A 24,596-nucleotide genomic window follows, 5' to 3' on the forward strand; every position below is an offset into this window, starting at 1 on the left:
GCTCAATGCAGTAGAATAATGATTATTGAACGCTGAATAAATCTGGTGATTCCTCGCCAAGCTACGATATATCTCCGGTTGATATCAGGCCGAATCCGCGATGTGGTCCAGACATTCGATGACGGATGAACTTCCAAAGTTAGGGGCAGCGCAGAGTCAAGAGCTGTCTCAAATAGAGTGAGCTTGGTCGATTCCGTACCCTGACTTAGATCAAATAATAGAATTGTCAAGATATCATCGGCATTCTTTAGCCTCAGATGAGGGAAGGAGAAGCTGTTTAATTCTATCAAGATTCTAAGATTGCAATCTATCCTCCTGCATGTGGAGCTTAATTGTTGGAGATGAGGAGATGTCGTAAATTACCTATCATATTTGTAAACCCCAACCCTTACCCTATGGGAAAAGAGAAAACAGCAACCCTAACCCATTGCACGAATCAGTGCTCATGATCAAGGGCCAGCTAATGTACTGGTGATGTGCGTACGTGCTTCTCTCCCATATATCTGTCCTCTCTGCAGTAGACCCATTCATCCGCATACAGATCGAATGGTCTCCCGCTTCATCTAATCATCCAATAGACTCAAATCAACACCAGACTTCTAGGTAATATGGGAATATCTCAGGCTTTATAATTAGCTGTTCTAAAGCCCCCCCCCCCCCCCCCCACAGATGTCGATGGATTTGTATTAATAGGTAACAGGTCCAAATAATACAAATCCATCAAGGCATATACGCGTGGTAAGTTATAGCTCTCCTCGTATACGTTATACCCTCATTCGATAAGATGCCAATGTCATGCATCACAGGTGTGAGGGTTCCATCTTGATTTTTTATCACTGTCTGTTTCCGGTTCCCCAAGTACGATATCGTGATTTAACATAACTCTACGAAATAGTCTCACAAAGGTTTAAATCGATAATTTACCAACACATGAGGGAGAGCGGAATAGTTCCGTTACTTTTTAACACATCAAAGATACGTTGTGCTGAGTATTTGAATCGAGTTTGGGTGCCCAATTCGGACGTAATGATCATATATATGCTACCGTAGAATGAGAGGGCAGCCTATATATCTAGAATGAAGTTGCACGCTGCTTTTTCTGAGAAAGTAACGCGTCAACTATAGATTTATTTGAATACGTCGGATGTCTTCGTTTCGGAAGCGGCACTAGAAGACTCTCTTGGGCGAATCCTGGGGGTTGTTCAATTTTGCTTCAGTCTAGAAGAGGATGTGTGTACACCTGGAATCTTCTAACAGTTTTTCATTAACATTTAGTTACCCATCCTATATCATCGTCTAGTTTTGACTTATTTCAAAGGCAAGCGTTGGTATAACCAGGACTGAATGTTTACATGGAGGTTACTACAGATAAGTGATATGAACAATATAAACCAGGTCGATAACTACGTCTATGATCTATGTGGAACTAATATTTTAGTAACTGCAAATCAAGAAGTGTCAATACCTGGCCATGGCTTTAGACTGTGACACGCAAAGCCTCTACGCTTATAGTATTTTCAGATAATTGCTTTAGTGGGCTTAGAGACGATGAAATAACCCTTTTTAGAGTAATATTTACGCTAGCACATGCACATATATTTGTAGCTTATTTTGGAGCATGGAGTATCACTCGTATTTTCGAAAACTCTCAATACGTTTTGTATTATTTTTTATTACCCCATTACACCTTGCAACACATATTTGGCTAGATATCCTCAGCATATGCAGCTGGATTTGTAAATTAAGATCCTATGTTGTGGCTTGTAGCTAATAATCGCACGGTTGTTATGCGAGTGATATTTTGTGATTAAAAACACCTGCGGCAGTTTGGTGGGTATGTGCATGTAGAGTTTAGTAACTAAATGTACTTTGCTATTAAAATACTCTAGATATGTATCTCTTGGCTGATCTATATATGTACTCGCGCGGTTGGTCTGAAGCTGTCCAAGAAAATGTGGCAGGTGACCTAGTAACTGACGCTTGACGTATTTGAACGCTACCTATTTTTGAAATCCCTTTTTTGTACATACTTGATCATGATGAATAGCTTCCATCCGGCAGCGTCAGTACATACAAAAGCACATATACATACATGTATTCCTAATGGTTGAAAATCGCTGGAGAACCTTGTGTTACGGTGGCTTCCTTGGCGCATACAAAAGAAAGAATAGACATTAAGCGCTCTGTTCTTATTTCCTATTTGCGAAGCTCGAGTAACACTGTACACACCTGGAGTAAGTGTGGTTTTAGAAGCCAAGATGCTCTTTGCCACAGGTTCGGAGTTTGGAAATGGGGTAGTTACAAATGCTAAGAAGATCTATGCACACCCCAAGTTTCATGTGATTTCCCCGCAATTAGAATTCTCCAAAAAAAACAAGGAGGAGATGCCTTTATGTGCACACGCCTTTGAAGAAACCTGCATTTAATCATTATAAAAATTCTACGTATATACTATATCTTGTCCGCATTACTTAGTATCCATAAGTTTATAATTATCCCTCCCTGAATGACCAACTCATTCCAAATTAACTACCCAATAGCCACCGTAATAACCTAGCTTAGGCATAGCCTAGACAATACCCCTTATTCTCCCAAAAATGGTAACTTCAAAGTCTTACATGACTTGTGAAAGCAATTCGAACGGTGTATAAATTGCTTACAAGCCATGACATATCGAGCGTGCTAGAGCTCTTCAAGTTGCCATAATTTCCTGTTTATTGAATTAGCTAATAATTCTAAGATAAATGGGATAGTTATACACACTTTAGCAAACGCACTCCGTGCTCTAATCCTAGTTCCGAAGAATACCAAGACCCATGGCACAATTGTTAACAATGCTGCAACTCCCCCAAGAAAACTTGAGGCCCCTGCAAAGGTCATACGATGAAACATTGCGGTCGTAACCAACGGGAAACATCCGGCAAGCATATTACGACCTGAGATCCATTGTTAGTTCTCATTTCACGCAGATTTTTGCATGGGGGTGAATACAAAAACTTTGAGCAGCAATTGCACTACTAGAGTAGCGGTGGTATACGTCTGCAAGGTAATTGAATACAGCGAGATAGATCGCATATATCCCAATCGTGGCACATCCAACACCCATGCTTGGGAGGATCCAATGTTGCGATGAAAATGATGTCCAGCCAAACCAAAACATTCCAATTGGGAGACAACATCCGATAATACAGCTAGAATATAATCTCCATTCAGGATCTGGTTGGGCATTTCCTGCTAGAAAATATTTTTTTGCGAAGTATTCTATCAATGTATTAAGGCCAAGTGCGATAAGAGTACCAACAACCATTGCTGATAAACAAATGTTAGCTGGATCCGATCAAAGACATGATAAGCTTTCTGCGAAATGTATTTTGACTTACCAATGAAAACCATTCCAGTCTGTGAAGTATCGAATCCGTGGTTCTCTTTGAAGACTAGAGGAACACCCTGGAGGAATCTTAACCACATAAAATTAGCTGTCAATCCTCAATGCTTCATGATATAAGCAAGGTTGAACAAAAGAGACTTACAGGAACAAAAGTGCCCAAGCAAATGACACCCACATACTAAACCAGAAAACCACCGACTCGGTAAAAAGCAAACGGAAGGGCCGAGTTAATGAAACTGATATTACAATTGCCATGCTCTCTCTCTCTTCGTCTGCAAGTACTTTCCATCTAACTCTCATTCCTCCGGCATTTTCCAACTCCTTTTGCCCTTCATCCGACTCCTCGTTTTCACCTAGCCAACGATTCAACGCTCTTGCTCTACGACTGAGTAGTACACTCCCTCTGGTCTCTTTGAGGACAAAATAGGCGATCGGCATAGCGACACCATTAAGTATCAATTGTATCCAGTGAATCCATCGCCATGAGAGGTTATCATTCACGAAACCGCTAACAAGAGGTCCTACACCAGTAAAGGCCAACCCACAAGTCGAAAACAAACTCATGGGAAGACCACGATCTGGTGCGTGATAAATATCTGAGATAATTCCACCTACCATCGTGCTGAATGTAGATCCGCCAACACCGAGAAAGAAACGCGCTACCAGCATACCTGGATAGCTATGACAAAGTGCAGATGAAAGGTGGCATACTGCAACTTCCATGTCAGAAACCCGAAATTTAGTTATCAAGGAAGGGGCAACTGACTGTTGAATAATCCGAATGTCCATAGAAAAACTTGTCTTCTTCCGTACACCTAAGGAATATTATCAGTACATCATTCCAGGTAGGATTTAATGTTGAAGAAATGTAAAAAAACAGCCGTTCATATCGGCCCCAAGCTTCAATACGAGTTTTCATTCTCATGTTGAAACTCCTCTGACTGCTATATATGGTGTAAAATGTTTGTCTCGTAAGAAAAGCCGTACCTCTGACAAAGGTGCTAGAAATAGCGGTGCAATTGCAAAGCCAGTCGTATATGTAGTCACTCCAACCAGCAATGCAGTCCTGCCAACTCCCCATTCCTCTGACATCTGGCTAATTCCACTTGTATAAGCCCCTGCAGCGTACGCTGTCATCCCTGTTGAAAAACAAGCCAATGCCAATATCATGCTCTTATGCTCTTTCTTCCATGTGAAAGGGTCGGTCTGCTTCATCACTGAGGCTGGAAGCCTCTCGGGAAATGGGTAAATATCGCTGGGTAGTGTGCTCCATTCAAGATACCTATATGTCGTTTGTACCATGTTTGTTGACGTCTGTGAAGACTGTTGTCCAGATTTTGAAAGCTCGGACTCGAAGTTCTTTTCACCTGCTGAGTAGTTTGTGTGTTGGGCGTGTTGGGCAATTTCTGAAGTTCTTCGAGGGAGTGTATCCTGCGTCATTGTTGAAAGACGATTGGCTACGGTTTTCTTCGTTAAGACTTCAAAGAAACCAAAGAAATACTGAAGAAGCTCTTAGCATAACTGTAGGAGGAAAGAGGGCACGAGTTATGAAGGATTGTAGAGCCCTTGTCTTTTTTTATTTTTTTATTTTTTCGCAGACACCTTCCAGAAGCATTTTTTGAGCTACTCGGCTATCTCTTGACTATCATCGGCAATTGGAGTTCGGATTTCAGGAGTGGGGCGCGAATAGGACGCTAAAAACGCTATGTTATGTATGTACATGTGCGGGTAGGACGCATAACTCCGATAGAAACTTCTGAAGAAAAACGGTCCAATGAATGACGCTGCGTATAGGCGTAGGACGGTAGTTGAGTAGACATGGAGTGCAAGAGCTTATGATAAGAATATGTAAGAGCATCCATTGGGTTTTCGAGCTTTCTAATTAGTGAAATAGAGTTGCCGGTGATAAGGAACTCAAATACGCCCCTGAATGAAAGAACTTGAATGCTGAACTTAATTTGTCGTGAGGTGGGAGTGTGAGGACTGAAAAACATTGAGATCTGTGTAGCCAAGCTACATTTATTTATAATGTGGCAAATTTGCCTTTTGCAGCCGGAAGGTCTAAAACTGTAGCAAAACAGTCTGTTCTTGGTGATATGTCGCCGTTTGACCCAAACAAGTAACGTGCGGCTCTTTAAAAGGATGCAAGAACGTCTAAATCAGCCAATAAACAGAGTCCCTGATGATGCGATTTCCCGGCACACTGGTTCCAAGCATGACATGAGATGTTCGAACCATCCAAACAGCGTATTGCGTGCACGATGGCGGGGCAGAAAGTTAATATAGTGGGGAAGTTTTTTTTCTCTGCCCCTCTTTATAATCCATCCCTTCCTTTATCACTTGCACTTCTCGCACCATTTCTTTACAAACATCATCCACTCATCTCCAATCAATTTACTCAAACAAAATCACTACAATGGCTGAAGAACGTGCTGCCCCGTATGTTCAAGCTTCCCTTCTCATGAACGATCTATCTAAAAAATCAAACCCACTAACTATCTATTATCAATACAGTCTCCGTCTTGGAAGCACTGCTCCTGACTTCGAGGCTGAAACTACCAACGTTAGTTTTCTATTCTTCCTTATTTGACATCTTCAGCTTTAACTAAACTTCTTTTGCAATAGGGCAACATCAAGTTCCACGAGTTCATTGGCGACAACTGGGTCGTTTTCTTCTCTCACCCCGAGGGTATGTCTATTCCAATCATACTTCATACCTCGTACTATTTACTAATATCTTTGAAGACTTCACCCCTGTCTGCACCACTGAGTTGGGTGCTTTCGCAAAGCTCGAGCCCGAGTTCAGCAAGCGCGGCGTCAAGCTCATTGGTCTCTCAGCAAACACCATCCAGTCCCACGGCGAGTGGATCAAGGATATTGATGAGATCTCTGGCTCTACCCTCAAGTTCCCTATTATTGGTGACAAGGACCGCAAGATCTCATGGGCCTATGATATGTAAGCTTTTACCCTATTTGTACTAAATTTTAATATTCATGTTGCTAATTATCTTTCCAAACAGGATCGACCACCAGGACACCACCAACGTCGACTCTAAGGGCATTGCCTTCACCATCCGCTCTGTCTTCATCATTGACCCCAAGAAGACCATCCGTACCATTCTCTCCTACCCTGCATCTACCGGTCGTAACGCCGCTGAGGTCTTGAGAATTGTTGACTCTCTCCAGACTGGTGACAAGCACCGGTAAGAATCCACTACTCACAGTTGAGCCATGAAATATCACTTACTCACATGGGCATAGTATCACCACTCCCATCAACTGGGTCCCCGGTGATGATGTTATTGTTCACCCCGGCGTCAGCAACGAGCTCGCCAAGGAGCTCTTCCCTGACTTCCGCATCGTCAAGCCATACCTCCGCTTCACTCCTCTTCCCAAGGAGAAGACTACTGCTGCTTAAATAGGCAGAGCCTAAAATCAAGAGCGTTTTTCTTACTTTATTCTTTTTTTTTTTATTTACATTAATATAGTCGACCTATTGTATGCTACGATGATGCCTCTCGGGGAACTGTACGCTAAGTCCGGCTTTTTAGCTAAAGAAAGATGGCTTTAGCACATGTTGAGTGAACCTACGATACCCTTTTTTGTGAAAGCAGAAATCCGCTTGCCTAAATCAAAAAATGACAATACTCCGCTTAGAAATTCGCGTGGAGAATGCATAGTGGTGAACCTTTTTGTTAAACCGGCTTGAATTCATATATCTATACGTAAAAATGGGTTCAAATCATTTGTTGCTAATAGTAGGTTATTGATGTCCATGAACATGCTAACTTACGTAGAACAGAATTTACTTGAGGGCTACTTGTAAGAGAAGAGCTTATCAATATGACCTGTCATCGTAACATCGAAACTACATATATATACCTCCTCGCAGTAGGTACAAGTACCCGAAAATTCAAGCTCTAATCTGCAATTGCTATTGGAGTAGAAGTCAAAAACACACAAAGACCTCCCAGCTGCATCTCCGGGTACTTCAGGACTATTGCGAGAGTATAATATCAGTGTAGAGTATGAGGGCCGGGGCCGGGCTAATGCGGTCCACAAGGCTACTTGAGGTGCCTCATACCTTTGCTTTCTCATGCAAACAGAGGTAGTACCTCTAGGTGCTCGAGCTACTCGAAGCACAATTAATGTATTTAGACCTATAAAATTTGTAGTTTGCTGTTGAAACGATACAATTATCTGCGCACGCACTGGAGTTAGAATCTTCGATATCGGAAATATCAATCCCACTAAATACATGTAAGTACATGCCAATAGGTAATACTATGATTACTTAAACCACGAGCAGCGAGCAGGCGAGCAGGAGGGGGTTCGCCCCAAGTATGCTCGCCTTACAGTCCTCCATGCTTTAAGTTTCTCGAGGCAGGGGCCCCGCGGCCAATGCCTCGTGGACCACACATAGATGCTGTAGATTGTACGTGCGTATGAATGCATAAGCGCACTTCTCTGGGGGTCTTGATCAAAATGCGGGAGAGTACCCTACATGGACGTACCTACATACATCTACGTGCCGAGAGTACTCTATCAACCCAATCATAGAATCCCAAACTTTTCCCCCGCCCCTCCTTGCATCTCTTCGTCGGAATTAATCCGGGCAAATCACTAAGCCGGAGAAAAACCTCAATAGGTAAGGCACTATCTGTATGTACTCTATCTACATACATATCAACCAATGATAGAACCCAACTAGGTACCTATCCCATCACCGTTACAGACTCCAACTCCGACTCCGGTCCGACTCCGGTCCAACCACAGGCAAGAAGAGGTTTCAAGTTGTCCTCGTTGAAAATTATACTAGCCTAGAGGAATTTGTATTGTGGCCTCGGGTCGCCCCAAAGCACCCGAAGAATTTTTGAGGCGGAGGACATTTGTTTCTATGAATATAGTTGGGTATTCAAGTGGCGGTATTCGTCCCTATATTATCTATCCTCCATGTACTCAACCTTATGGATCACAGTATGTCACCCCCACTACAACACCGACTCTATGATGAGAACTATCATATCACATACTCGGCATTTATTTGATAAGAAGTGCACATATTAATTTATTGGTGCCAGTTTCAGAATATTTATGTCGTTGAATTTAACATCCAGCTTATCTCATTTTATGCATATGATATCGAGTGATAGAATATGACCCAGCCCCAGCATCACTCTTAGCAAAGATTAAGAACAAGGGCATTCGAGATTCTAACAATTATATATTCCTCAGTTCTCAGCCCCGCGATCGATCGGATTATATACGGGAAATCCATCAATAGTCTTGGTCAATAAGAATTCGGCACGAGTTCCTTCCGCCCTTACGCCCTATTGGTTACAACTAACGCATAAGAATTTGAGGATAGTTGCGGTAACAGCCAATTTTGTCCTAATTGGGTGCCTTGCAATTGAAGTAAGCCACTTCCACCTCAGATATCAAAATTCAATCGTTGTCAATACCTAGCTAGAATCGGAGGGTATGGCTTTCTCTACTCTAGCTACACACATCGATAACTACCGGCGAGTGCCTCAGGTTCTAAAGCCATAAACTAAAGTCAATCGTGGGAAACCTCCTGCAATGGGCGCCATATCATTTCACTGATCGAAATTTGAGGGTATCTAGAGTCGTGGGTGGATAGCTAGATATACGTAACCTTTTTATGAACCAATTACCGCCAAGACGCTCCTCCACCAACGTTTGCCCCAATTCCGGCATTACTTAATCCCTCCCTCCCGAGACAAGACAAACCGTTCCCGAGAAGTCTGTTAAGCCTGAGCACAAATACTGATGGGCCGAGCAAACAAATTTGGGACGGGTTTTGTCAAAGCACTAGCTAAGATGTTTCCCTCCCACGCTCAGGCTTTTGAGAGAGAGACGCGTCACGGTCACTTACTAACATAGAAGCCCGAACCGGAGTGAAAAATAGCGAGATGGCTTGGGGTTAAGCCAAAATCGTGAGGCACGTGCGCGAGAGTGCCCGCGCCTTGTCTATGCTTAACGATAAGCTACTGCACGTCATTTCGGATCTAGACCGGTGGGACTGCCCGAGGGTCATGAGTGGTCACTCGCAGTTACACCGCGTTGACTTACATGTAGTCTGTAGATACGTAGAGTAGAGTACCACATGTAGTTGATTGGAGAGTGCTCTACGGGTCTACATCTAGCTATGTGCATACCTACGTGTATTATCATTAGTTTAGATTCACAATTTCTTCTTCTGAAGCTGACGAGCCTTAGGCTTGCAATGTTACTTTTTATTTCAGCTCAAAAATCGATCATGCGCAGCTGCATCGAAACACTAGGTAGTGCCAGCCTACCCCGCAGCTATGGTGGCTCTATGAAACAATAACCTTAACCAGTAGCCAGTATATTTTACGAAATACCTACATGTAGTCCGGTGATTCGGCGCACAAGTCATACAATCGGGGCCTTATTTATCCAGCACTGCATCGGCGAGGTTTTCGCGTGCAGCTCAGTGTGCTCAGTAGAAGAGTGTCTGTAGAGTAGAGTATCTACTCAGAATGTGGAGTACTCTAGAGTACTTATGGAACATACATACATGTACATCAGCAGACTTTTGGGACCTAAGCTGGCCATGTACTGCCAATTTCATGACGTTTCCGAACACGACTGCTATTGCATGCCATACAAAAAAGCGCCAAATCCACCTTTTTGTATGTCATGCAATATTGGTCGTGTTCGGAAACGCTATGAAGCTACGAGTATGTACTTTCGAATATTAATAAGCAATGAATATATCGCTTAGAGTCTGAACCAGACAGGGACGGCTGACAGTACATACCATTGGGTCACCTTAAGTCAAGCGACATAATGGGAAGCACAGCCCTTCCGTACATACATACATGTACAAAATACATAACTGATCCGATTGGGATTTAAGGTGTGGCGCATTATGGATCAGACCATAGGGCTATGTACAATATGTAGATCGGCACGCGATGGTTCGGAATACTCTGTTTTGAGCACTTATATATCTGATTACAACAATACTTTAACTTTCTCTCACATGTTGACCCAGGAGCTGAGGATTAACCGATTACTCTACTGAAATGCTGTAATTATAACAATAAGTGATTTGTTTGTCTGTGGCTGTGTTAAGTGATCATTGGCGATACGAGTAAGAGTACGACATGATTTGAGTTTGGTAGCTTCCTCTAAGAGTACTATCCTCTAACTCGAACTCGCAAAAGCTAAATTATTACCAATTTCCAATCTCTAGCTTGGCTCCCTATATTGGAAACAATCTCATTCACATTACTAGGGTTATAAGGCATATGCACATGTAGATGGCAAAAAGGAAACCATCACATCATTGCGTTAGATGACTGGACAATCAAATACATACATACTTGGCGCCGCCCGCGCAGTGTAGCGAGAGGTGAATCCAGGGTTTTCATCGCTGGCTGGCCGACCATTTCGCATTTCTCATATTCTAAGATTCTACCACACGCTCGCTGTATGTAATGCCACGACATCAGTTTAATTTTAAGGGGGTACAGGCTCAAAACGCCGATCTATATCTACATAACATGTGTCCCCTATGATGGGTTGTAGTGAATTTAACTCTATATAAAGTATCTACCTGGATGTGCTTCTTAGAGGTTATCTCAAGTAAGCGTATCCATAAGCATACTGTGCCTTCTCTATCTACACAAACTAACTACATACCTGCATTACAATGAACGAATTAATCAGTGATATAGACTGGACCCTTAAATTACAGTGCACAGCCCGCGCCGGGAGACGGATCGTTCCTAATCCTTGGACCCCCGGATAACAGGCTGCCGATAAGGCAGGGGTGAAAGAGAGTTTATCAAGCTATGTCATTGGAATGTTGACTGTACCAGCAGACCGGCTGGGAGGAACGGTTGACGTTAGAGACTTTTCTATTTTCCCTTGTGGAGCAGTTTGTGCATACAATGGTGCGTAGGGATACTCAGATATGTCACGTCGACGGGGGTCAACAGTAGTGTACTCTAGGAATATTGGTTTAGAGAGTTAGAGTAGTGTTGGATAGATCTAGGGATGAGCCTGTCTATGAGCTTTCCTTTTTTTTTTTTTTGTTTAGTTCATTAATTGCATGCATATGAGCTTTCCTTTACTCAGTGTTCTGGAAAAGTTTTTTTTTTTTTTTGGGTCCTTCTCGCCCTTGGGTTCTTTCTATTTGGCGGTAAGCGCCGACTGTGCGTTGAGCACATGGCGGGTGGGGAAGGATTAAATAATATGAACCATGGCCGTGAAACGCGCTGCTGCAAGGTCTAAGAAGTCAATAGCTAAGGAACTAAGTTGTAGGTCTTACACTCCCGCTACTAAAACGGCACATCCGTGTACGGGGGCTAGTACTGGATTTGGCCTGCAGCTGCGCAGGCTTGCGCTCAAGAGAGAGGGGCTTTAACCATAGAAAGCAAAGGGTCACGGCACAGTCGATCCAAGATTCAAATTGAAAGCGCTGCGTTAGGGATAAATATGGTGGTGATATGGGGGATGGAGGAGGGGGGATCCATAGGGTAGTAATTGATACAGGGTCTGTCTACCAGCTACCTACCTCTCCTAGGTACCTAGTAGTACTTGCTCCCATCATCATATCACCACCTCCTGTTTATTTTTTGCACTTTACACATATACTTACATAGCATCCTCGATTAGGGAGGACAGCCACGATTCGGTCAACTCATGCTCAGCTGTTAACTATTCTTTTGAATACGTTGACGTCGGCTGGGATTCTAATCCCTTAACCTGTCCTTTCCTATAACAGTCGCTCTTTTACCCAGTTTCCTTCTGTTGCTTTTTTATTCGTTTTTCTCGTAACCTGGTAGTTGTTTGCAATAATTGGTTGACATAATATCCCAGCCTTTCTCCCAGCCTTCTGATTGCATATTGTGAGGTAGCAGATCTCTGAGGAATCGCCTAAAACCCCCCTCCCCCTCTATCTCTTTCTTCTACTACATCTTTTTTTGATTGTCTGTTTGCTACGAGAAACCCCTTGTTAGTACTATGGTTGTGATCTTGGGCCCTTCGGTGCTGTTGACAGCTGCCCTGATAATCTCTGGTAAGACATCAATTAACTCACACCACATCGTTGTTGCCTACGACGCCGAGGGACAACTTGTTCATACACATCGAGAGAGAAGCATCAGCTAACGTTTCGGGAAATGCGACAACAGCTGTACAATCCAGTGCATTACCAAACACACTTCCTGAACGCGCAGCGTTAAATGAGATCGTCCAGCGCGCTGTATCCGACTCGCCCAGCGGAGGCTACGCTCCAGGCCCAGTCGATTGCCCAGACACCCCGCTGATCCGTAGTGCAAGGGATATCTCCGATGGCGAGCGCGAGTGGGTAGATAAGCGCCATACGGTCACAGATCAGGCCTTGACCGATTTCTTGAACCGTGCGTCCATGGTTGATTTCGATGTGGGCAACTTCATGTCATCGTACTCGCCAACCATTGGCATCGCATTTTCGGGCGGTGGCTACAGGGCGCTGCTATCTGGTGGGGGTCAGTTCGCAGCGTTCGACAGCAGGACACCAGGGTCAACAGCAGCAGGACATCTAGGAGGATTGCTCCAGAGCTCAACTTATGTGGCGGGTTTGTCAGGCGGGAGCTGGTTGTTGGGAAGTATCGTTATCAACAACTTCACCACGATCCAGAGACTACAAGAAGACGGAAATGTATGGGATTTCGAACAGAGCATCTTGGCCCCCGAGGGAGCGCTGCATATTGTTGATACAACCAAGTACTATAATGACTTGCATGATGAGGTCATGGCCAAGCAGGATGCGGGCTTCGATGTTTCGTTGACGGATTACTGGGCGCGGGCGCTGTCGAGACAATTTGTGAACTGGACTAATGGAGGTCCAGGCGTGACTTATTCTTCAATTGCAGAGAGTGACGACTTTGTAGCGGCGACGATGCCGTTTCCGATTATTGTGGCCGATGGAAGGAATCCGGGAGAGTTAATCATTTCAAGCAACGCGACAGTTTATGAGTATAATGTATTTGAATTTGGATCATTTGATCCAACTTTATATGCATTCACACAAATGAGATATCTGGGAAGCAACGTGACCAATGGTACCCCCGTTGAGGACAATGTGTGCATTAGGGGTTTCGACAATGTTGGGTACGTAGTTTATTGACCGGAATCGAGTTCGATGGCTAACAATCTAATAGGTTCGTCATGGGAACTTCATCATCTCTGTTTAACATCATCATCGCGCAGCTTGATAGCTTCGGCATCACCGGTGTTTTCAAGGAACTCATAGGGGCAGCACTCACACTTGTGTCAGAATCGGAAAACGATATTGCAGACTACAGCCCGAACCCGTTTTACGATGTCAACCCCGAAATAAACCCTTCAGCCAGAACCCGTGATTTGACTCTCGTTGATGGTGGTCTTGACGGGCAGAACGTTCCTATACACCCTCTAATCCAACCACCACGCAAAGTTGACGTTATCTTTGCTATGGACAACTCGGCCGACACTAATGAGCCCGATGGTGAATTGACCAACTGGCCCAATGGTACTGCAATTATTGCAACATACCAGAGGCATTTGAATGCCGAAATGGCCAACGGAACATTATTTCCAGCCATCCCAGACGTGAACACCTTCATTTCGCTGGGCCTTAATAACCGCCCCACTTTCTTTGGCTGCGATGCTAGCAACATCACAACCGACCCAGACAGAACCCCCCCGCCATTGATCGTATACATCCCCAACTCACCCTACTCGTTCAACTCCAATACTTCCACCCAGAAAATGGACTACACCCAACGCGAGCGTGACTATATGATTGAGAACGGATACAACGTTGCCACCCAGGGCAACGGAACAGTTGACGCGAGATGGCATGCATGTGTTGGATGCGCCATCATCCACAGACAGCAGGAGCGGACAGGCGCCACACAGACTGCACAGTGCCAGGAGTGTTTCCAGGAATATTGCTGGAACGGAACAAGGGCGACCACCGAGGCCCCCTCGTATGATCCGGCCGGACGGCTCACGATAAAGAGCGCTGGGAACAGGATGTCGGAGGTATGGGATATGGGTATGATTATCGCCGCGGCTGCTGCGACAACTGTGGGAATATTAGCGTATTAAATGGCCGCAATTTTGTAGCCTTTCCTAGACTATTCTTTCTTTTTTGTAATATTTATTCGAATCGATTCCCCCTTTTATTGGGAAAACAGGTCACTCTTTCTCTTTCCTTGAAAAAACCATTTCCTCTCTCGTTTTTGTTCCCTATGAGGATAGGGCGGAGTAAGCTTTTTATTCTCCTTTTTTTTTATGTATTATTTCTATTTGCTCAGCGGTTTTTATTTTCTTATTGATTAAACTGTATATTTTTTTTTTCAACGGCCAGGAAAATAGGGATCATATTAAGATATCGAGTGTGATTGGGTTTGGGTTTGGACTTTTGCGGTGTTGACTCGAAAAAAAGAGAGCTCGAGAGTGAGAGGGAGGAGACTGTACTACATATATAAAAATACTTACTACACTGCCCTCAGCGCGGGCTCAATCATTTACTTGTGTCTTGGCATTTAAAAGGAAATTTATCTAGAAAAAGGCCAATAGAAATAGAATTATGAGCTTGAAACGAGGTGTTGCCTGAGTGCTTCGTCGTTCGATAATTAACTACAGCGAGGGTATAAATAGGGGTCTGAAAACAGGGCTTACGGCTGGTTGACCATGGGCGAGTAGGTGCCTTAAATATTTCTACCCCTAGCTTGCTGTATGTCCCTAGCTTACGTTCTTGTGGAACTGGGTAATTTGGCTCCAGGTATGTAGTCGGTCTGAAGCTTTTGTGGGGTTGAGGGGATGCCAGCTGCCAGCTGCTTAGCACGTAGCCAGGTTCGGTACTTGCAGCTTTGGCGGGGCCAGTGATCGATTTGCCGGTTCGGGTAGCTAGACTGCCAAGGAAAACGGGTCCCAGGGAATGGCCAATTTACATATGTAGCCTCAACAACCAAAAACAAAACCTCACACACACACAAAACCCTTTTCCTTTTCACTTCCCCGCCCGGCCTCTGTCATACATCGTACTGATTGATACTGCAACATCTTATATACACAAATACACCTATCAAGTACCATATTGAACTATACAGTGCCCATCATGGATATCGTCCTCCAACAGCTCGAGCCTCTCCTCGCCGCTCTCCGCCCACACCTGGCCCCCATCACCGCACAGCTCCCCGCCAGCATTGCAAACCCCATCTCAGACCTCATCACCCCCGTCTGCTATAATACCCTCATCCTGAAGCTCGACCCAGCCTCCTCCCCCGCCTGCACCCAGCTCGCGCTCTCAAAGGCAATCGGCGTCGGCATCATCACCCTCTCCACAATCATCAAGGTCCCGCAGCTCATCAAGCTCCTCAACTCTGGCTCTGCCCGCGGCGTCTCCTTCTCCTCGTACGCGCTCGAGACTGCGGGCTACCTGTGCACCCTCGCGTACAACTTCCGCTCGGGAAACCCAATCAGCACATATGGCGAGATCGGCCTCATCGCGGTACAGAATGTGGTCATTGCCGTTCTGATCTTGCACTACTCGGGGAAGGACATGTGGGCGGCGGCGTTTGTGCCTGTAGTGGCAGCCTCGCTGTATGCACTCTTTAGTGAGGGTGTGGTGGACGCGAAGCTTATGGGGTACCTGCAGGCGGCGACTATCCCCTTGACGCTGGCGAGTAAGGTGCCGCAGATTATCAGTGTGGCTAGAAATAAGTCGACGGGCAACCTCTCGGCGTTTGCGGTATGTATTTTAAAATGTGGATTGGGTGAATTGGTACTTACTTGGTGGCTGATATTGGTGATTGTGATAGGTATTCAATTACCTCTTTGGCTCGCTCGCTCGTGTCTTTACGACCCTGGCGGAAGTGGAGGACCCGCTCATCTTGTACGGGTTCCTTGGTGGCGCATTCCTGAACTTTGTGCTGGCGGCACAGATGGTCTGGTACTGGAACTCGGGGAAGAAGCTCGGCGCCGGGACGCCGGCAAAGAAGCGATACACCGGCCCTGCGAAGGGCAAGGGCGCACCAAAGAGGAAGGGTTAAGCCTCTATCTCTTCTTATTGCTATGTAGCTGTGAAATTGATCCACTTTTGGTTGGATTGGGCAGCTGCGTAGTGATGTAGTTATTTGCGAGTTTGGTTTTTGCGGGGCTTGAGCTATTAATTGGGCTTGCCTGGGTTTTTTTTTTTTTTTTTTTTTTTTGTGGTTTTGTGTGGGTAGAAGGCAGAAATGTAGTTCTCTATCTATCTATCTAGCTGTAAAAGCGTCGAAGATATCTCGAAAGAAAAATTCATACATTTTTATGTAACTTTAACCGGAGCCGGTCTCGGAATACGAGTGCTATCCTATGACTGGAAAAGACGAATCACTGCTTGTGATGATGGAGAAGACCACCGTTGGCCGTAAAAAGGGCCACTGAGAAGAACGAATAGCTAGCCAAAGCTCTAATATTGTTGTCGGTAAGAGGTAGTGAGAGTCCAACCATTAACACACCAACCCTAACCTGGCTGTAGGACTATAACATAACAAGCCTATCAAACCTCTTCCTCCATCTATCCATCACCCCAGGTATGTGCTAAGTCTCATCCCTTAAGCTGCTTATAAGACACTAGATGATATGCACAGGTTTGTCTGATCTTGTGTTTGGGCTAATATTAGCCCTGCCTACGTTTGTTTAGTAATTCACACTGCTGGATCTGATTGGCCATGTATCTGGCCATTGATATATATTCGGGAAAGGAATGCAGGGACTACGATTGCCATCTGGCAAAGGCACGTCAGATAGGTTAGTAGCTGTTGCTTGTAACTCGCCAGCTACATACATACATGTAGGTACGTGTGGGTTACCTACAGTGCACTAAGAGATGGTGAGATGGACGGGAATCGGGTTTCATGTATACCTGCATAGGACTTTTGTTTAACTGGTCTGGCATGTCTGGCGGAATTGGCTCGTTAGTGATGCCGTTAGATCTAGATGGGTGGAGGGAAAGCTAATGATCGTCTACACCGGATATCAGGATGAGATTGGGTGGTGTGTGGGTGGGTGCTGGATTGGCCGCCGCGAGTGATGGCGTGTGACGCGGATTCTCTATGTTAAAAGAAGAAAGGGACACCCGGGCTTTAGCTGTGTACCATAACCGACTAACCAAGCAAGCAAGAGCATGGCGGCGTGTGGATGTAGATGCAAGTACCCCGGGTGGCATCTTTTGAATTATTATTATTATTATTATTATTATTATTATTACGGAAAAGGTCTAAAATGACACAGTTTTCGGTATACGTGCTCCGAAATAACACATGATTCAAAAAGACACAGCCCGCCCGCTGTTACTACAAGTAAAAAGAGGGGAGAAAAAAAAGAACAAAGCGTTCTATAAAACTACAAAAGGTACTGCAGCGACTTATTAAGACATTTGCGACTGCTACCCCCACCCCTGGTTTGAACCCAGGACCTTATGTGTTCCACTAGACCACCTGATACTTGAGCTAGCTTGGCAGTGTGCCAAGATGAAGATCGAACTTGAACCCTGACCCTTCGATATTATTTTTGTTTACTACTAAGCCAATACGTATACTAATTGATGTATTCGTTTTGGATTATATTATACTACTGAACTGTGTCATCTCACATTCATGTGTTATTGTAGAGCACGTCTACCGAAAACTGTGTCATTTTAGACCTTTCCCGTTATCATTATTATTATTATTATTGAGTCTAGTGTGGAGGCCGGCGCTGCAATATATATTGGCCGGTACGGTACATAGGTACGAGGTGAAGTAAGGTGTAAAGAAGAAAAAAAGTAACAGGTGCGCTTTATGGTTCCTTTCCGGTGGTCATTTTTTTTTTCTTTTTTTTTTTTTGGGGGGGGGGGGGGCGGGGGCGGGCATTAGAAAGCACATCTCCTACAACGCAATACGCGGTGGGGGGGACGAGAGTGTGGGGACACCGGTTAGTATGTTAGCTATGTAGCTCTCCCCATAGGCTGTAGAATATTGGGTGTGTGGCCGGCTAGCTGGGCTACAATGGCCAACGGCGCGTACTCGAAGTTCGGGACCGAGTGATCGCTGGTGAGTGCTAAACTAATAGGTAGTGCTCTGGAAAGTTTTGTTTTGTTGGTTGAGGTAGGGGCGTGACTACAACGTTGGTACTAGTGCGGACTGGTATTACGAGGTGAGATTGGGATTGGGATTGGGATTGGGATTGGGGGTTGTGGGCTGGTTGAGTAGAGTTGGATATGTGGCTAAAGCTAGAGAGAGCTAGCAGAATGCTTACCACTAAGCATAGCTAATTGCTATGATAACTGGCTCTGGTCATGGGGGCAAGTCTTCTACTAAAGGTTTACGCGAAGTACTCTGCCTCATATATCCACTACTAGTGCTAGATAGTACTATTCCGGCGGTTTGACTGGCTGGTTATTCTTGGGGTCTAAAACGTGTTTTCGGAGTTTTGTCCCTACAGGTGAATGTGGAGCTTAATCATTTGCTTGCACCAGGAAGATGACCACAATTCCAGAGCAGATATAAATAAGAAAATGGATTATAGAATAAACACAAAAATTGCTCCACTAAAGGTGGAGAAGCAACAGGGAAACGGGACTATCCACAATCGATTCCATATACCGCAAAAACCATTTCATACTCCGAATAACAAGCGACCCGATTCAAACCGACATATTGGGGAAAGACTGGAGTATCGTCTCGTTAAATTTCACACCGACATCCGTTTCATCATTTGGATCCCCAGATACACCTTCCAGACATGTAAGACATGGGGGGGGACCAGATCAGTGAAAGCAAGTCCCATTCTCTGAGGCAGCGCATCCTTTGCTAAAGTAATCATAACTTCTTGCAACGCCTTGGGCAATGTCAGCTTGGCTATCTGATCGGAGTGTTCTTGCTCCACAATATTGGACGCGACAGCCATGCGGCAATACTCGTCACACATAAACGGATCGCTATCCTTTTGGACGATAAAGGGCTCCCAGAGGCCAATCTCGAGAAGGCAAACACCGAGACTATAGATGTCATGCTTCATCTCGTAGCGTGCCTCCGGCTGCAAACCCTGCCGTTTCGGATGTCGGTATATATATCTGTCATCCAATTGTTTTCGCCCATTCTCGAAGACAGATTATCGACTTGCCGCACCATCTTCCAATTCGTGAGAAACGGTACACCCAGACCCACAGAATCACTCGCACTGACGTCGATCACTTCGTCCGACCTTTTTCTGAAACAATAAAATTATCTCTGGGCGGATATTTTTGTGGACGAGTCGACTCGCAGTGTGCACCGATAGAACGGCCTCCGATATCTGACGGGCAAGACGGAAACGGTGGTCAATTGGCCGTCCACCCCCCCCCCCCCCCCGCGTAGCCTTTACCTACATCGCCAGCAATGAGGTCTTTCAGCGTTTGGGGTTGGGTAAATTCATCCGGAACTTCAAAAACCAGCTCCAAGCCGCCGCTTCCTCGATAGCCAAGGCATTGGAGAATGCCTCGGTTTGAGGGGTTGGCCGCTAGACGGCGGGCAAGATCTGGCGCGATGTCTTTTGCGTCGGAGGCGCTCGCGTAGTCTATTCGCTCCAGTATAGATGAGGTTTCGCGGACTTTGCGCTGAGGGATCGACCCGGAGTCTTTATTGACAGACTTGGTATTGGTTAGCTAAGGAATTATTATAGATCCAGCCTTGCATTTGGCTCCCAGAGAGAGGGCTGATCGCTCGTTTGACCTCCACTACTCTACCTACTTCTAACAATTTGGTAGAACCACCAAATAGGCGTGGAGACCTTTTTTTTGTGAATAAAAAGTTCAGGGGGTGTAAATTGCACCTTATATATGTATCAAAATCTTTAAGAATTTAGCAATTGACAATGTTGATGATGCATGGTGGTGGGAAATAATTCCATTTTACTTTACTGGAGGGTTGAGTTTTTCTTTTCTCACCGGAAACTAACTGGGTAATGCTGACAACATCTGGCTCCATTTTTTGACCGCCCCCCAAATCGGCGGGAATCCATATAATGCCAAGCTAGAAGGAAGCTGGACGCATCCAGCGCAAAGGGCCTAGAGTAGTATGTGCTGCTTGTAATTGTCGATATGATATTAATATTTTTTATTTATTAAAGCCTCCCACAAGTAACCGTAACCCCGCACAAACCCTCCCCCAAAACCTCCCCCCCCTACCGCTTCAACCCCACAACCCCACTCGGCAACGGCGCCTGATCCCTCGGCGCCACCCCCGTCTCCATAAACCTCAACATAGCCTCCAACCTCAGCGCCCCGGGCACCTGCCCCCCCTTCCCCGCCCCCGCCCCCTCCCCCTCCCCCTCCTCACCGGCACCCCCTCCACCATCTCCAACCCCGTCACCACCCTCTCCACGCCCCCCTCGCGCTCCTCCGCCGTATACAGATCCTCATACCAGCTCCTCTCCACCTGCTGCTCCTGCACCACGTCGTTGACCGCCGCCCAGAACTCGTCCTGCGCGCGCTTGTCGGCGGGGGTGAGCGCGCTGACGGCGGCGTCGTGCAGCGCGGCGTGGTGCCAGTCCGACACGGTGGCGTTGGGCTTCTTGTTGCAGAGCATGGAGAGGAGGATGGACTGTGTGGGGGCCGGGAAAGTCGGGAGCGGGTAGGAGACGAGGGCGGTCGGGGTGGTGGTGGCGGGGGGGAAGTGTGTGGCGAGGGTGTGCGAGAGGGAGTCGAGCGTGGAGGAGAGGACGTTGAAGTGCGATTGGAGGGTGATCCTGGGGGGGGGGGGGGTTAGCTATAGTGTCAGGTGGGGAGAATGGGGGAGGGGGAGGGGGAGGGGGAGGGGGGAGTACCAGGGCGGGAGAGCGTCGGCGGGGCCGTGGTGCAGCACGTCGTTGAAGGTGCGCAGCGCGGAGGCGAGCTGGTTGAAGCGCTGGCGGGTGGTTTCGAGCGACTTTTGGGGGTTGTCTGCCATTGTGTTTCTGTCTGTGGGGGATATCGGGTCTGTGGGGGATATCGGGTCTGTAGATTGCAGGTATTGTATTGTATATTGCAGGTGTCGTAGATATTGCTGGTGTCGTAGATATTGCTGGTGCAGACATTCTGTGGGGAGAGATTCGGTGCTGGGCTTGGCGTGGCCCTCACACGTGATTGCGGGAGTCCGAGGGTGTTTCTGTCACGCATAGCCGAGTTACATCTCTCTCTCTCTCTCTCTCTCTCCAGCTCTCACGAACGGGCGAGCGAGGGCGATTCTTCTTCTTCGACGGCTCCTCGACCTCTTCGTGGGATTCACAGCTGGGGAACTCTTGATCTCACAGTACTCTACACAGCTGTGTCTACGAACAATTGCTCGCTATCCACCAGCTCCCTCCAATTGCCCGCCTCCCCCTCCTTCCCACCCCCAAAATGTCCAAACCCACCAGTACTCCCCTCCCCCTCCCCCTCCTACCCCCACCACCCCCACCACCACCACCACCCCCTCCGCCCCCGACATCGACATCCTCCCCCCACCGCCCTAATCCACCCGCCCCTCGTCCCCTCGCAGCACCCCACGCCGCTCACAACCGAAGAGTCGCGCGACCTCATCACCGCCAGCTTCACGCACTTCCGCGACGACCCGTTCTCGTTCCTGCGCGAGATCTCACTGCACTATTCCGGCACGGGCTGGCGCGCGTACGACGCCCCCATCGGGCAGAAGGTCTTCTACAAGGGCTTCAGCGAGGAGATGAAGGCGCGCGTCCTGCGCAGCCCCATGCTCGTGCGCAAGCTGAGGGAGCTGGCGGAGCGAAGGGTCGCCGTGGAGGAGGGGATGGGGCTGTTTGAGGGCGACATTGGCAGTGGGAGGAGTGCGGCGAGACGCTGCGAGGTGGAGAGGCAGTTGGGCGAGGTGACGGACCGGATTGTGGATGACATGATTTGTAAGTTTGAGAGCAAGGGGTTTATTAGGGTAGGTTTGGAATCTCTGTTTTGTGTTGTGGAGGGGGCGCGGTGTGGGTGGGGAGTAGACTCGGGGAAGGGGGGGTTGATCATTGAATGTACCTCTGCCTGTCAATGATTGATCTGCCCGCCCCCCGTCATATCCACACCCACACCCCTCCCCCACAGCAATCCCCCGCCCAGTCACTCATACTAATCATTGCCAGGGCGCCTACTTCCTCGTCGTTCAACTCCTCGCCCGCGCCTACCACCAGGGCATCCACGTCTCCACCCACGAGATCCACCACCTCCGGCACATCGCCGCCCTCGCCGCCCCCCGCCACCAATCCCTCATCTTCCTCCCCTGCCACCGCTCCCACATCGACTACGTCTCCCTACAAGTAATCTGCTACCGCCTCGGCCTCACGCTCCCCGTCGTCGTCGCTGGCGACAACCTCAACTTCCCCCTCGTCGGCCCGTTCCTCCAGCACGCGGGCGCAATGTACATCCGCCGCACCTTTGCCGGCGACGAGGTCTACACGGCCACGGTCCAGGCCTACATCGACACGCTGCTGACGCAGGGCTACAACTTCGAGTGCTTCATCGAGGGCGGCCGCTCACGCACGGGAAAGCTCCTCCCGCCCAAATTCGGCATCCTGAGCTTCATCCTCGACTCCATCCTCAGCGGCCGCGTCAAGGACGCATACGTCATCCCCGTCAGCACGCAGTACGACAAGGTCATCGAGACCGAGGCCTACGTCAGCGAGCTCCTCGGAATCCCAAAGGTGAAAGAGAACCTGTGGGACTTTCTCAGCAGCTCAAAATTCCTAAACCTCAACATGGGCCGCGTGGACGTGCGCTTCCACGAGCCGTGGTCGCTGCGCGACTTTGTCGAGTCGCAGATTGTGAAGGCGGCCGCGGAGTCGACGGCGCCGGCGGGGACGCCGGTGGATCGCGATGCGCCGGAGGTGAGGCTGAGGGTGCTGCGGTCGCTGGGCTATCGCGTGCTCGGCGATATCAACCGCGTGTCGGTGGTGATGCCGACGTCGCTCATTGGCACGATCCTGCTGACGCTGCGCGGCCGCGGCGTGGGCATGTCGGAGCTCGTGCGGCGGATCGAGTGGCTGCGCGGGCGGATCCGGGCCAAGGGCGGGAGGGTGGCGGACTTTGGCGCGCTCGACACGGAGATGGTTGTTGAGCGCGGGTTAGAGGTTCTGGGCGGGCTGGTGGGTCGGGTGGATGGGCTGGCCGAGGAGACGTTCTATGCCGTGGATCGCTTCCAGTTGTCGTTTTATCGCAACATGGTCATACACTTGTTTATTTCCGAGACGATTGTGGCGGCGGCGATGTATACGCGGGTGAAGCAGGGCGGCGGGCCGTCGAATCAGAGGGTCGAGTATAGGAACCTGCTGGAGCAGGTGGCGTTCCTGTCGCAGCTGTTTCGCGGCGAGTTTGTGTTTCCGACGGAGGGGATCAAGACGAACCTCGAGAAGACGGTGCGCGGGCTGCAGGACGACGGCGTCATCAATGTTGGCCCCCCCGCCGCCGCCGCTACTACTACCGCTGCTGACGGCGGTGATGGTGGTGATGGCGGGTCGGGGATTGGCTATGTGGAGCTCAGCGAGCAGGAGCGCAGGTGCGGCCGCGAGAACTTTGACTTCTACTGCTTCCTCATCTGGCCGTTTATTGAGAGCAGCTGGCTGGCGGGCGTGGCCATCATTGGCCTCACGCCGCCGGAGGGAATGGACGATGTGTGGGTTGGCCTCACGCAGGCGCAGGATATGGCGCAGCTCGTAACTCCCCCCTCCCTTTCCCCTCTAAAACACACACACACAGAGAGAGATAGAGAGCTAACAACCCCCGGTGCACAAACAGATGGGCAAAACACTCTACCACCAAGGCGACCTCAGCTACTTCGAAGCCGTCAACAAAGAGACGCTCAAAAACGCATTCCAGCGGTTCCAAGAAGAAGGGATCCTCCTCGTCAGGGGCTCGAAGGCAGCAGCGCGGTGCCATATCGCGCCGGAGTGGATGCCGAAGTGGGGCGACGAGGGGAGGATCGCGGAGGGTGGGCGGCTGTGGGCGTTTGTGGAGAGGATTGCGGTGTCGAGGAGGGAGGGGAAGAACCGCAGGGATAATGCGAGTGTGTCGACAAGGGTGCTGGGGCTGGCGGCAAGGTGTGGGAGGGAGCTGTTTGTAAAGGGGAAGGGGGAGGGGGTGGTAGTGGAGGAGGAGGAGGGGGTGGGGGAGGTGAAGAGGGGGAGGAGGAGGGGGAGGGCGAAGTTGTAG

General features: G+C 48.0%; 7 protein-coding genes across 7 annotated transcripts; 4 read left to right on the forward strand and 3 right to left on the reverse strand.

The window, feature by feature from the left end:
* Positions 1–2,692: 2,692 nt before the first annotated feature.
* On the reverse strand, positions 2,693–4,828 carry LAJ45_03478 (uncharacterized protein; the record flags this gene model as incomplete). Its single annotated transcript, XM_046113064.1, has 7 exons — positions 2,693–2,710; positions 2,764–2,936; positions 2,992–3,309; positions 3,381–3,457; positions 3,531–4,098; positions 4,155–4,203; positions 4,376–4,828. 7 exons carry the CDS (start codon positions 4,826–4,828, stop codon positions 2,693–2,695), a joined length of 1,656 nt encoding a protein of 551 aa, XP_045973941.1.
* Positions 4,829–5,804: 976 nt separating this feature from the next.
* On the forward strand, positions 5,805–6,806 carry LAJ45_03479 (uncharacterized protein; the record flags this gene model as incomplete). The annotated part of the gene is made up of 6 exons (XM_046113065.1): positions 5,805–5,827; positions 5,903–5,951; positions 6,014–6,077; positions 6,134–6,344; positions 6,409–6,591; positions 6,650–6,806. 6 exons carry the CDS (start codon positions 5,805–5,807, stop codon positions 6,804–6,806), a joined length of 687 nt encoding a protein of 228 aa, XP_045973942.1.
* A 5,600-nt stretch (positions 6,807–12,406) lies between these two features.
* Positions 12,407–14,518, forward strand: LAJ45_03480 (uncharacterized protein; the record flags this gene model as incomplete). Its single annotated transcript, XM_046113066.1, has 3 exons — positions 12,407–12,461; positions 12,577–13,537; positions 13,588–14,518. The coding sequence occupies 3 exons, from the start codon at positions 12,407–12,409 to the stop codon at positions 14,516–14,518; spliced, it is 1,947 nt and encodes a 648-aa protein (XP_045973943.1).
* A 1,015-nt stretch (positions 14,519–15,533) lies between these two features.
* LAJ45_03481 (uncharacterized protein) lies at positions 15,534–16,467 on the forward strand (the record flags this gene model as incomplete). Its single annotated transcript, XM_046113067.1, has 2 exons — positions 15,534–16,166; positions 16,237–16,467. 2 exons carry the CDS (start codon positions 15,534–15,536, stop codon positions 16,465–16,467), a joined length of 864 nt encoding a protein of 287 aa, XP_045973944.1.
* A 2,665-nt stretch (positions 16,468–19,132) lies between these two features.
* On the reverse strand, positions 19,133–20,406 carry LAJ45_03482 (uncharacterized protein; the record flags this gene model as incomplete). Its single annotated transcript, XM_046113068.1, has 5 exons — positions 19,133–19,486; positions 19,809–19,996; positions 20,050–20,069; positions 20,252–20,270; positions 20,367–20,406. The coding sequence occupies 5 exons, from the start codon at positions 20,404–20,406 to the stop codon at positions 19,133–19,135; spliced, it is 621 nt and encodes a 206-aa protein (XP_045973945.1).
* A 196-nt stretch (positions 20,407–20,602) lies between these two features.
* LAJ45_03483 (uncharacterized protein) lies at positions 20,603–21,366 on the reverse strand (the record flags this gene model as incomplete). The annotated part of the gene is made up of 3 exons (XM_046113069.1): positions 20,603–20,710; positions 20,758–21,166; positions 21,245–21,366. 3 exons carry the CDS (start codon positions 21,364–21,366, stop codon positions 20,603–20,605), a joined length of 639 nt encoding a protein of 212 aa, XP_045973946.1.
* Positions 21,367–21,797: 431 nt separating this feature from the next.
* LAJ45_03484 (uncharacterized protein) lies at positions 21,798–24,596 on the forward strand (the record flags this gene model as incomplete). The annotated part of the gene is made up of 4 exons (XM_046113070.1): positions 21,798–21,813; positions 21,962–22,338; positions 22,535–24,100; positions 24,183–24,596. 4 exons carry the CDS (start codon positions 21,798–21,800, stop codon positions 24,594–24,596), a joined length of 2,373 nt encoding a protein of 790 aa, XP_045973947.1.

This window comes from Morchella importuna, assembly GCF_003444635.1.
Source record: "Morchella importuna strain M04M26 chromosome Unknown Morimp01GS007, whole genome shotgun sequence".
In the NCBI taxonomy this organism is placed as follows: domain Eukaryota; kingdom Fungi; phylum Ascomycota; class Pezizomycetes; order Pezizales; family Morchellaceae; genus Morchella; species Morchella importuna.